Source organism: Nicotiana tabacum, chromosome 24, assembly GCF_000715075.1.
Source record: "Nicotiana tabacum cultivar K326 chromosome 24, ASM71507v2, whole genome shotgun sequence".
Taxonomy (NCBI): domain Eukaryota; kingdom Viridiplantae; phylum Streptophyta; class Magnoliopsida; order Solanales; family Solanaceae; genus Nicotiana; species Nicotiana tabacum.
This window is the reverse complement of record NC_134103.1, coordinates 89548519-89561883: the sequence shown is the minus strand read 5'-3', so window position 1 is coordinate 89561883 and position 13365 is coordinate 89548519. Positions and strand designations below refer to the sequence as shown.

The 13365-nt window shown below is 35.7% G+C and overlaps 1 protein-coding gene and 1 long non-coding RNA gene across 2 annotated transcripts; both read right to left on the bottom strand.

Moving 5' to 3' along the window:
• Nucleotides 1–514: 514 nt before the first annotated feature.
• LOC107814754 (transcription repressor OFP6-like) lies at nucleotides 515–1540 on the bottom strand. Its single transcript, XM_016640210.2, has one exon. It carries the CDS (start codon nucleotides 1366–1368, stop codon nucleotides 802–804), a length of 567 nt encoding a protein of 188 aa, XP_016495696.1. The 5' UTR covers nucleotides 1369–1540; the 3' UTR covers nucleotides 515–801.
• Nucleotides 1541–2903: 1363 nt separating this feature from the next.
• Nucleotides 2904–5280, bottom strand: LOC107814786 (uncharacterized). The gene is made up of 3 exons (XR_001654638.2): nucleotides 5077–5280; nucleotides 3973–4843; nucleotides 2904–3552 (listed from the first exon to the last, which is right to left on the bottom strand). It is a non-coding gene; the product is annotated as an uncharacterized LOC107814786 (long non-coding RNA).
• Between the last annotated feature and the right edge of the window lie 8085 nt (nucleotides 5281–13365).

Sequence of the window (13365 nt, the reverse complement as noted above, 5' to 3'; positions counted from 1 at the left end):
TTTTTATATTTTTCATAATTTTAAATATTAGATAAGCAACTAAATGCAAACAAAATAAACCAAAAAATCCTAAAATTCTATAAAAACGAAAAATAATTTATAAAGATCTATTTTTTACTTTTGGAGAAGTAATTTTAGTCCGGCAAAAATCACATGCTCACATGAATTGGCAACCGAAAAAATAGATAATTATCTTGCTATAAGTGGCGGCTAACTGCATAGAAATATAATTTTGTTTGTCAGAAAGGAAAGGAAGAAGAAAGTAAAGAGGAGGAGAAATTAAAAGGAAAAATTAGTGCATAGTAGTAGTGTATTCTTTCGTTTCAAAATCGCAACCTTACGGACTTCAGGAAACAGATAGTCCTAACAAATATTCTCCTCCGTGCAGATAAGGTGATAAAGCGCCTTTCCTTAAAAAAGAGGTACTAATATACATATATATGTACGTGGTCGAACAAAAATGAGAGGTAATATAAAGACAAAAATAAAAACCTTACATTATAATAACAGTAAATTAAAAGATTACAATTTCCACAGCATATTTTAATACCTTTTCGACAGTTTTTCTCTTCGTCAATTTTGAGATGTACTGTAATGTAAATAAAAATGACTGAAAACAGCACCTTTGCATTTGTTTTTTGTTTTTTGGTTTTCCTTTTTGCCTAACCCTTAAAAGCTAAACACATTACAAGAAAATACTGCTGGAACCCAAGAAATACTTATGGGTCCCACATCTTCATGCTAACGTGAAAGACTTAAAAGCAATCTTTATAGAAAAGGTGTTACGCACGTGATCACCACCTAAAAATCACGTGAGCACCACCCTCCTCCACCGCTGCCATGCAAGAACGGCGACTCAGCTCCGACGACTCCAGGCTTTAAGGAGAAAACACAATGCCAGATCTCAGTAAAAGCTCTAACAATGACGCCATGGTAGTAAGGAGAATTAAGCTCTAAAAAACAGTTAAGAAGCTCCCTTTGTTCGTCTTTAGAGTATATCTCCTTTTCAAGAATCATTTGAAGCATTGACTGCCGAAAGTCAACGTAAGGGTCGTCGGAATCTTTCTCGACGGCGACACTCTTGCCGCCTATTCTGCCGAAGCCTTGAACGGCCCTCTCGGTGTCGGAGGAGTAGTAGGCCGGAGAGAAAGTGGTGGTAGTAGTAGCGTTAGAAGAACTAGAGGAGGAGTAATTGTAGGCGGGGTTGTGGTGGTGCTTGGTCGTTTTATGGTGGTGGAAGGCGGCGGAGTTGTGGCGGCGGGGCTTAGGGTGGAAAATGCTGGAAAGTTTAGGGCACCTGCAACTGCTGCTGCAGCCTAATTTCACTGTCACGTTGCTCAAAATAATCTTCCTCTTGTGGGTTGACATATTGCAAAATGTTTTGGAGATATTGCCTTACTCAGAGTGAGGATTTTGCAGAGGGGTGAAGTTTTATCTGAGTTTGTTTAACGAAAGTCAGTGTGACTAAGGAGCTGCATTGGACTGATCAGGGAAGTGAGGGAACTTATGAATTCTATGGGTGCTAGAGCTAGAAAGAATAGAAAGTTCTTTATTAGTTAATATAGGTATCTTCTTGTTATTCTAACAGCCAGTTGAGATAATTAATTGATGACACCTATGGCCGAGTAGTATTTATTATTGGATCAATGTTATAAACATATTGGATAGTGCAAAAAAGTTTTTTTATATTATTGGTGATTGATAATTTTCTTTAGCCGGAGTCTACCGAAAATTCTCTCTCAAGTTCACATAATATTGGATCAATGTTATAAACATATTGGATAGTGCAAAAAAGTTTTTTTATATTATTGGTGATTGATAATTTTCTTTAGCCGGAGTCTACCGAAAACTCTCTCTCAAGTTCACATAAATTAAATTGTGAAATCACATTAGGTATGTTGTAGCTTGTGATAGTAGATAATTTATCTTTTATTCTTAAGATTATAAATCCTATTTCTTACACAATTAGTATATATAAGTTAGATTCTTGGTACGTATTATTTTGAGCTTTTAGTGAACCACATCAGGTTACTACCTTGGTTTTCTTTTTATTTTTGTCTTTACTTTTGCAGGTTGAGTTGTAATTGGCTCTAAAGTTTGGTGTTAGGACAGTTGGTCCTTTCCTATCTAGGGTGAATGTCTAAACGTCTTCCTTTAGCTTGAAATGAAGTCCACAACAAACAGGATTTGCATTATCTAACGTTCAGAAATAAATTAACGTACAATAAGTAGTAAGAACTCCCTTATATAAATCAACTAGTAAACTTGCCCCGCTTCGCGCGGTTGTTAAATAACATTAGTAGATTTATAGAACAATTATTTTTTAGATTAGTTATAAAATGAGAAGTTGATAGATTCTTTTAGAACTATATTTTTCGAACCATTCCTTAAATAGTACTATAAGCTATTAATAATGTAATTTATTTTATTTTTATGCATTTTGTAAATATTAGTGGGGGTTAGCAGTGCTAAATACGGACCCAATCCAAAATCTAAAACAGAGAACTGAAGTTTAACGACATGTCCATCAGATAAGTTAGATCTTTATGATTTGTTCTAACAGTTTTATGATACACATGTATGCTCCTTTGTCAATGACCTCTATCATACCACTCTTCAGAAAAATCCCAGATAACAAAGGAATTAGTTTCAATAGCTTAAAAGTCCCACAAAAATGTCAGATTATAATGGTTAGTAAAGGTGGTTATCAAGAAAGGAAAGTTATTTGTACAGTTAACATGCCGAGGCAGATTGTCTGATGGGCACAAAGTCCATTAGGTACTCTAACATAGAAATACTCGTGTAGACATGCTCATTCTTAAAATTTGAATAGTAATTAGGAACAATGAATGAGTAATGCAACATCACATTGCGTTAGCCTATCACGATAATGTATGCATTTCAACTTTCCCAAGGGGTGTCAATCCAAAATGCTACTAACAGAGTATGACATCCTTTTGTTAAGCAAATCATTGATTATTTTTTTAAATACGTACCATAGTTACATTGTCCAAGCTGATATAGAAATACAAAGGCATCATAAGTTGGTAAGTGTCCTGATGGCCAATAATTCCAAGGTCTCATACCAACAAAACTAAATTTATATATTAGAACTACTCATAAAAAAGAAACACAAATCAAGTACATACGTAGAACAGAAAAGAAATAAGGAGAAAAGAGCATGAGTTGACTAATGCCTTCTTGATTCTATCTATCATTGTCTAACATTCTATGGCTAACAGCTTTTAGAAGTAAAAGATGGGGAAAAAAAATCATTCTACAAGATATCAAATCACATGTTAATTTAATGAAATATTCTTCTTTATATAGAATTATTCCCCTCATTCTACATACTTTATTGCCATTTGAATGCTTTGAATTTTAAAGGACTGAATTAAACTTTTAATTTTTTCCCTCTTTAAATACATTTGAAACATTAAGAAATTATCTTGCAGTTCTCTTTCCAGTGAATTCATTGTGTTTGAGCTGCTCAAGTGCTTTTTTCAGCTGCTGAGACTGCAATATCGGATTTGGTCTTGTCATTCCAGCACCCTACATCAGATATTCCATATGATGAGAAAATCAATATCAATTGACAAAAATTAAAGAATTGGAGCAACAATATGCCAATAACAATTTGGTCTATCCACAGTTACATTGGTATTCCTCCTAAGCACATTAAATAGAAATACTAATCTTCAACTTGTTCTCCTGTATTTACTCATTGTCAATATTAATTAATGCAGGGGCTTCTTCCATTAGTTTGACGGAAGCAAGCCAGCTCTTCCCTGGCTTTGAAGGAATTGCTTAGTTTCTGCTGCTTAATAATAAGGCCCTCTTTCAGAAAATTCAGTAAATTATTATATTCGTATGACAAAGATAAAAAAAGCCACGGAGCGCTGTAGGAAAAATTACGATTAATATTTTTATGACGTTGATCCTTAAGTCCAAGAATGATGAAATGGTTCTTACTTTAATTTTTGCATGATGATGGTTGTGGTGTGTTGAAGGTTCTACTGACGACACAACTTCTTTACATTTGCTCCAAGTTCCTTGACCCTCTTCTTATGGTTTACATTCTCCACATGAAAAATTCCAGAAAAATAACAGTAATTTCTATACATTATCAACCTTCTGAGGTATAACAGATAAAAAGTCTCAAGCTATCCAACCCTTGTCATATCATTTTGAGTTGTTAGCAAGTGATCAGCAGCAGTGAGCTGCACGCGCAATGACATGGCATTGAATTAGTTTGAGTTGTCCTGTTTCCTCGACGTGGTACTTAAACTGATATATTTTAAGATGCATAAATTCTCTTATACTAACACTTGCCATATATAAAAACCCAGTATGACATAAACAGGTAGCTAAGAGGGCGACACTTGCTGCCAATAACGTCAAATTTATCTCCTAACATCAAAATTAAAATGTAGAATCCATATTACATAATAGGCAAAATAAGTCTCTCTAACAGTTGAAAGGCGTCACCAACAACAATAAAGCATTTTCCCTAAATGATTCATAAAATAACTAACACAAAAAGCAGACGAAAATAATACGTTAAGTATAAATGATGAACCAATAGAAGTTCCAAGAATGTCTGTTATAGGCCCTTGTTTTGCCCTCGGCCACATCTCTATCACAAAGGTATAAATAATCAAAATATGAGAGGGAATAAGGAATTAATTAACATGATAAAAGAGAATAAGTTAAGTGTTTCACCAAAGTAGTTAAACACATACAAAAAGCACTTGAAATCAGAAAGCTTAAATGGGTAGATTAGCTTTGCTCAGAATGTTGACCGAAAGAATCGAGATTTGATGTAGAGAGCGATTCCTGAAACCTGAAAAGAGGAAATAAGTGATTCGTTTGAGCAAATCAGTGAGACAAATTTGAACAACAAAGTTAAAAAATTTGACAAAGCACGGCACATTAGACTAATAAAGATAATGAATCAAATCTGCAAAAATAATTTGAACATCAAAAGACAGAGATGGAACTCTCAAATGAAAAAGGGAGAAGGGAAAAGGAAAAAGGAGGATAAGAAGATGCAGCAACAGAGAGGGAAGGTACTACCGGTTGAAAATCTGTGCTCTTACTCTGATTTTAAATGGAAAGAAAAGTCATTGACTATCAGTGGGAAGAAAATCGTATCATCGGTTTCGAGAGAGGGTGGAGAAAAAGTCTGCTTTGAGTAATATATAATATTGGAAGGAAGTGATGGCACTTTATTCTGGCAATTACGGGGTCTTTGACATGCGGCTTTTGGAGTCTTTATTACAACACCGAACCGGCGTAAAAAAGAGGAGAAATACAAGAAAAAGGAGAAAAGAGATAAATAGAAATGCTGCTCATAGGAATTGCCACATCATTCTTTTAAGTCTCTCTTTTATATATATATATATATATATATATATATATATATATATATATATATAGATTACCGAAGCATTTAACAGTACCATTTCACCAGCAAGATTATTACAAGTAACATGGAGGGAGGCGACAATGACAGTAAATCATAAATACAAATTAATGCCGTGAAGACATCACGAATACACTAGTTTAGAAGCTTTGAAGTCTCTAACAAATCTTTATCTTAGGAAGAAAACACCAAAATAAATATTTTGAATAGGAGGGAGTGCGATGTTTCTACCTACTCTTTGTTAGTAATTTGTATTCAGGAAACAAATTTTCGAAACTTAAACAACGGGAAATAGAAATGTAGAAGAAGTAAAAAAAAAAATTCGAGCCCACTGAATTTATAATTTATTCTTAAGGAACTTAATCTCCTCCTAGTACCTGAAGTTTAGGATTATTTTCTCCTATGATAGAACAGATTAACAATACTGGTATAGCGGTATTCTAAACACCAGTGTACAACGAAACAAATGGCGGCAGTGAATCACACATACTTTATTTTTTAAGAAAATAATACAGAAATGATGTTTTAACTTCAATACCACACAAGAAGGGGTGATTTGTGTGGTGTCCAATTTTTTGCGTGCACAAATTATAGAAGGACCTGGTTCTTCTATGTGTTCCTTATACTACTGTTGCGGAATAATAAATGCATAAATTAAAGAACACAAGGATTTTTACGTGGAAAACACCTAGCTCAAAAGGTGAAAAAACCACGACCTACTTCCCAGTAGGATTTTTTCAAACTCTCCACTAAATCACTGAGCCAAAAACTGCATTTACAAATTACTTTTTTAAACCTAGGATTAACTCTAATCCTGTTGTAGCAACCAGTCTCTAACTGCTGCGACAACGTCAAGTTAACTCTAACTTGAATACTTTGAGTACCTATTACAATTGCCTCTAAATAACGCTGAACAATACAATATGAAAACACCTACTACAATTGAACTAGAATAAAAGACAGACACTTGGAGCTGGTTCTTCTATCTGGTTCATATAGCTTCAGGTTCGCACACTTGAATCACACACGAACTGCTTGCAAAATGCCTTGCTATTTTGCTCTCAATTCACGTTTAACTTCTACTTTTGTGCGTTACCTGTAGAATGAGAACATTCTGCGATTTATAGAGTTAGTAGAGTAGAAAATAACCAGAGTTCTAATGCTACTATTTCTTGGTGGAAGAGTTCTAGTTGATCTCAACCTCTAACTCCTCCCTTATCTTGGATAGTGTTCTCTTTGATTAAGAAGTCCTTCTCCATATCAATTATGAAACTATTTTCGATCAGGAGATATTAATTAGACCAAGTTAAGCTTATCTCCTTTACGTGCAACCCACATGCTCGAATCTGCCCGTGTCTATGCATACAACGGATGGACCTGGTTCATGCCTGAGCTTCCTTTATCAATCTTCAAAACTAACATTCACTTAGGCCAACAAATTCCCTCTTTTTGATGATGACAAACTCTGTGCTTTTCATAAGCTTAGGCCCTGTTTCAACTTAACCCAATATCAACACAACGTTAGAATATTTTTTCTTTTTATCACTTATCATCAAGGACCAGGTTCATTAGATTATAAACATCACTGTTCAAAGTATAAATTACAATATTTTTCCCCCTTTTGGCATCATCGAAAAGTTGTATAAAAAATGTGTGATTCCTAGATTCTTAAACTTACTCATGGCCACTGGAGCTACTTCAAATGCATTCATAGATTAATCATCATAGATCAAGCTAAGAATTTTAACCATTAAGGAAATATAAACAAACAGTTAGAGCAGAAGACAGTGAATTTCATTGATGATTAATAAGATCCTACCACAAAGTATAAGAAGAAATAAAAATACTGAAAACATGAGCAAACACAATAAAAAAAATTCCGAACTTGGTCACTGGTTGATCTACACTAGGCTAGGAGGCTTAAGGCTGGGAAGGACTAGGTGCTTGATTTTTGGCTTGGAGGAGTTTCAGCATATTCTGAAGAATGCCATCGTTCTTCTCCTTTTCTCTTGCCAGCTCAGTTCTGAGAGCATCTCTCTCAGTCTCCACCTCTGCCAACCTCTTCTTCAGCCTCTCAATCTCAGCATCCTTAGCCCCACTTTCTTACACCAAGGCTCGCACTTTGCTATTCACTGGTACCTTCTTGGATGAACCAGGTTCTTTAGGAGTGGCATGGACTTCATAGTCACAAGCAAGCAGCGTATTTGTCCCAAAATGATCCTTGCTTGTAAAATATTGATGTTTTAAATTCCAGTCACTCTCTTCAGTAGGTATGCGAGGGTTTCCTGTTCAGATAAAATAGGTTCATCTATATTTTTTTCAAGATGAACCAGCCCTTCAGCGGCTTCGCCAGACCCTCTTCCCCCTGTTTTCTTTAAACTCTCCTCTACTCCAGCAAATTTTTCTCCCCAAATAACCATTGCACCTGTGTCTTTGGTTAAACTCACAGGAATGGGTGAAGAATCAACCACTCTTTTACCATTTCCCCTCACAGCACTTCGAACACCCTTGCTCTTTTTTTCTTTTTCTTTTTTATTTTTACCACCAATTTCTCCAAACTCTATAGTTTCAACTCCTGCTTTAGACCCTACTAGTACAAAACTATTCTCCAAATTTGTACCTGTTCAATTTTAGAAGAAACAGTTTCTTCCCCCTCAGTAGCAGATTTGAATGATTCATCAGATTTCTAGGATTCTTCTTCCTTACTCGCTTTCAATTTTTTATTTATTTTCTTGATTTGTTCTCTCCCCGCAACAACCTTGCGAGCAATCATCTTTACTCTTTTATTAGAGGTTGAGATGTGGAAGGGATGATAGTGGGTGTGGAAGTCTAATCAAACTGAATTTCAGTTTTGAAAAAACTTTGGAGTGTATTCCTATAATCTAGGTACTTCAATTCGGTTGGGACTCTTTTGAACAGAACTGGTTCACTTGTAACGGATAAGTCCAAAAGGAGTTTGGAATTAAGTAGGACTCTACTCATGATCGAAATATTATTATTTCAAATTATGCAGAGTATAGAAAACATACCGTGTTATCTTGATGAACCAGGTTCTTCACTGATAATTCTCTTGTGTAAGTCTAAATTTTCCAAAATAGAGAAAATATCATTAGAGATTAATGAATCAATTTAACACATGGCACAAGAGTATACTATTGAAAGTATGCGTCTGAGCAAAAATTAATCTAATTATATACACATTTTCAGATTTTCTAACCAAAAACAATTTTTTTTATTTTATTTTTATTTTTTTCGTTGTGAATTCTAAACTGGTCCTTTTAGGTGATCTTAATCATCCCTAATTCTAACTTGTTCCTTTCAAAGTGATCTCTACTTAGGGCTTTTGTGAAGATGTCAGCTATTTGCTTGTCAGTAGCACAAAATTCCACAGTGATCAACCCTTTTTCATAGTTATCCCTCAAAAGGTGATGCCTAACATCTATGTGCTTAGTTCTCTTGTGATAAACTAGGTTCTTGGTCATACTAATAGCACTAGTGTTATCACAAAAAATGGGAATACAACCAACATCAATTCTAAAGTCCTTTAATTATTGTTTGATCCACAACAATTGAGCACAACATGAAGCAACAACAACATACTCAGCTTCAGCAGTAAATAAGGCCACTGAATTTTGCTTTTTGGTGGCCCAAGACACAAGACATCAGCCAAGAAAGTATGCCATACCTGAGGTGCTCTTTCTATCCACAAGAAAGCCTGCATAATCAACATCATCATATCCCACAAGATTAAAATTACTACCTTTTGGATACCAAAGACAAAGATCAGTGGTGCCTTTTAGATATCTCAAAATTCTCTTGACAACAGTCAAGTGAGACTCCCTTGGATTTGCCTGAAATCTTGTATAAAGGCCTACATTGAAAATAATGTCAGGTCTACTAGCAGTGAGATACAACAATGAGCCAATCATTCCGCTATACAACTTTTGATCAACAGATGAACCAGGTTCATCTATATCCAACTTTTTAGATGTTGCAATAGGAGTGTCAATTTCTTTGGAATCTTCAATTTTAAACCTTTTAAGCAACTCTTTTACATACTTACGTTAATGGATCATAGTTCCATTTGGATTTTGTTTAATTTGTAAGCCTAAAAAGAAATTAAGCTCACCCATCATGCTCATTTCAAATTCACTCCCCATTAGTTTAACAAATTCTTTACTTAGCTTATCAGTAGTTTCTCCAAAGATTATATCATCAACATATATCTGAACTATCAAGAGATCTTTACCTTTTTCTTTCAAGAATAAAGTATTGTCAATTTTACCTCTCTTGTAGTCATGCTCAAGCAAAAATTTTGATAATCTTTCATACCATGCTCTTGGCGCATGCTTGAGCCCATAAAGTGCTTTGTCAAGTTTGTACACATGATCAGGACTCTCCTTGCTTTCAAACCCCGGAGGTTGCTTGACAAACACTTCTTCCTTTAGATAGCCATTGAGGAAGGCACTCTTGACATTCATCTGGTGGAGGGCGAATTCCATATAAGCAGCAAAGGTTATAAGGAGTCTTATTATTTCCAACTTTGCAACTAGAGAAAAGGTTTCATCATAGTCTATGCCCCCCTCCTTGCTATATCCTTGAACCAACAATCTTGCCTTGTTCCTTGTAACAGTTTTATCTTTATCAAGTTTGTTTCTGAAGACCCATTTTGTGCCAATTACTGATCTGTCCAAGGGTCTTGGTACCAGATGCCAAACTTGACTCCTTTCAAATTGGTTGAGTTCATCCTGCATTGCATTTACCCAGTCTGCATCCTGCAAAGCTTCAACAATATTTTTAGGTTCAATAAGAGATACGAAAGCATCAAAAGCATAAAGATTCTTTAATGAAGACCTGGTTTTGATTCCAGAGGTTGGATCAGTAATTATGTTCTCAATGGGATGAGAACTTTGATACTTGTAAGGTTTCACAACCAACTGGTTTCCCCTTGATGTTCCTTCAGTGTTTTGTTGCTATGGAACAAGTTCATGGATAGGTTCCATTGAGGTTTGGGGATCATTTCCTCTTAGTTCTATTCCCCCCTGTCATGTTGCTCTGGGTTCCATCACCTGTTCCATCACCTGTTCCTTCTTCCAGTACAGCTTCAGTCTGGGCTGTGGTTTCCTTTAAGTTTCTTACCAGCCCAATTGCTTCATCATCATGTTCCTGTCTCTCAGAAAGAATGTTAGTTTCATCAAAAACTACATGAACACTTTCTTCAACACACATAGTTCTTTTGTTATAGACCTTATAAGCTTTACTATATGAAGAATATCCCAAGAATACTCCCTCATCACTTCTGGGATCAAACTTACCTAGTGAGTCTTTACCATTATTGTGCATAAAGCACTTGCATCTAAATGACCTAAGATGGGATATATTTGGTTTTCTCCCTTTAAGTAACTCATAGGGAGTCTTCTCTACAAGAGGTCTAGTGATGCACCTATTTATAATATAGCATTCAGTATTTACAACTTTTGCCTAGAAGCTATGGGCAGTTTACTAGAAAGAAGCATAGTCCTAGCCATATCTTTAAGTGTCCTATTCTTTCTATCAACTACTCCATTTTGTTGTGGAGTCCTAGGAGCAGAAAAATTATGATCTATGCCATGCTCATCACAAAATTCAACAAATTTAGCATTTTCAAATTCAGTGCCATGATCAGACCTAATTGATGCAAGTTGATTACCTAGTTATTTCTGAGTTTTTCTAACAAAAGAAGTGAACATGTCAAATGCTTCATCTTTAGATGTTAAAAATAGTGTCCAAGTAGACCTAGAGAAATCATCAACAAACATCATCACGTATCTTTTACCATCTCTGCTTTATGTTCTCATTGGACCATGGAGATCCATATGGACCAGTTCCATCGTTCTGGTGGTACTTACCACTTTCTTGCATTTAAAAGAGGATCTTACCTGCTTCCCCCTTGCACAAGCCTCACAAACTTTGTCTTCCTTGAACTTGATGTTAGGCAACCCTATCACCAGGTCCTTAAAGACTAATTTGTTGAGTTGACTCAGACTTGCATGTCCAAGTCTCTTGTGCCAAATGAGGGGATCATTGTCCAACACACTTAAGCAAGTGAGTTCATTTTCTGAAAGTGTGGACAGATCTACAATATATATATATATATATTGTTCACTTTTTTTCTCTACAAAACAATCTTGTCAGTGGTAAGACTAATCACAAAGCATTTAGTAGAGGTAAATGCTACCAAGTTACCTCTATCACATAGTTGTGATACACTAATTAGACTGTATTTTAGGCCGTCTATCAAATATACATTCTCAATCGAGTGAGAGTCAGTCTTACCTATCTTTCCATTTTCAAAGGAGACATTTCCTCCTTTAAGGTCTTCAAGTGAAAGGAATTGGTTCTTGCTTCATGTCATGTGCTTTGAGCAGCCACTATCCATGTACCATATTTGGCTGCTCCCCTTCACTTGGACCTGCAAAAGGAAATCATGAGTTAGTCTTAGGAACCCAAACTAGTTTGGGTCCCTTTCTATAGGCAAAAGGATGAATCAAATTCTTTTTAGTCCAACCTGGCAGCCTATTTTTCCCTTGAACAAACTTTTTATTCTTTTGACTAGCCTTTTCTTTTGCAGTGTATTCATTTTTATAGTGACTAGTCTTACTACAGTGTGTACAAATTTTGTTCTCAAGAAGTGTGAGATACTTGCTTTTGAGATCCCATTTAGGTGGCACATTCCCAAAGCCAATTCCTCTTCTATTGCTACTGTGATATTCCTGTAGCCATGATAGTGCATTGGAGGACCTGTTCCATTTACAAGTTCTGTCTAGTTCATGCTTGACCTTGCCTAGATCCTCTGTCAAAATTCTTACCTGCTCATCCTTCTTATACAACTCATCTTTTAGTTTACCTACATTTTCTTCTAGAGTGAGTTGTGTGCAATCAGTTGTCTTCTTACTTGTTCTTAATTTCAGTTTTAGGTTTTTAGATCTAAGGTCTAGGACATTTGATTCAAATGCGTGAACCTGGTTCTTTAGTGCAGTATTTTCACTTATAGTCTTACTAACTCTAAGTTCCAGGTTCTTACACTTTGCTTTTAAAATCACACATTCCTTAGACAGCTGTTTCTTTTCATTATTTACGTCCTCAGATTCATCAATGAAATCTAGAAGTAATTTAGATAGCCTTTCTTTAGACAAAAATTTAATCTTGTCTTTGAGATGAATTACACTTACCACAGATTCCTCATCAGATTCTCCGATGGCCATAAATGCTTGTTCATCTCCATCTTCATCATCTGAACTTTCATTTGAGCTTTCTACTCAAGCAGCAACCATGGCCTTTGTTGATCCCTTGTTCTTCTTGGGTTGAACCTATTTCTTCGTTCAGCTCTTTTCTTCTTCCATTGGTTTGCTACAAGTGTGGTAAGACTGAGGGCAATTCTTGATGCAGTGATCAGTCTTACCACACTTGTACCATCCCTCATTGGTTTGCCTTTTAGGAACCTTTGGTTTGCTATAGCTTCTACTTCTTGAAGGACCCTTTCCTCTCTTTAGATACTTTTTGAAGTCCTTTGTGATCATAGCCATTTCATCATCTTCTAGATCAGAACCTTCAGTGATTTTGAGTGCCAGGCTCCTTTCCTTCTTGGGTGCATCCATCTTCATGGTTTGCCTTCTAAGTTCATAAGCAGTGAGATTTCCAATTAGCTCATCCAACCTAAAAGTGGTAATGTTTTTTGATTCTTGAATGGCTGTGATTTTGCTCTCCCAAATAACTGGCAGAACCCTTGTCAAAATCTTCTCAACTCTGTCTTCTTCAGAAATAATCCTTCCAAGAGACTTAAGTTCATTTGTCAGTATGGTAAATCTTGTATACATCTCTTGGATGGTTTCCCCTTCCTTCATGGTGAAATTCTCATATTAAGAATATAGTAGTGTTCCTCTGGACCTCTTCACTTGAGG

What these genes read in the sequence shown, in the direction of transcription:
- LOC107814754 (XM_016640210.2), bottom strand. Translation starts at nt 1,368, where the DNA reads ATGTCAACCCACAAGAGGAAGATTATTTTGAGCAACGTGACAGTGAAA.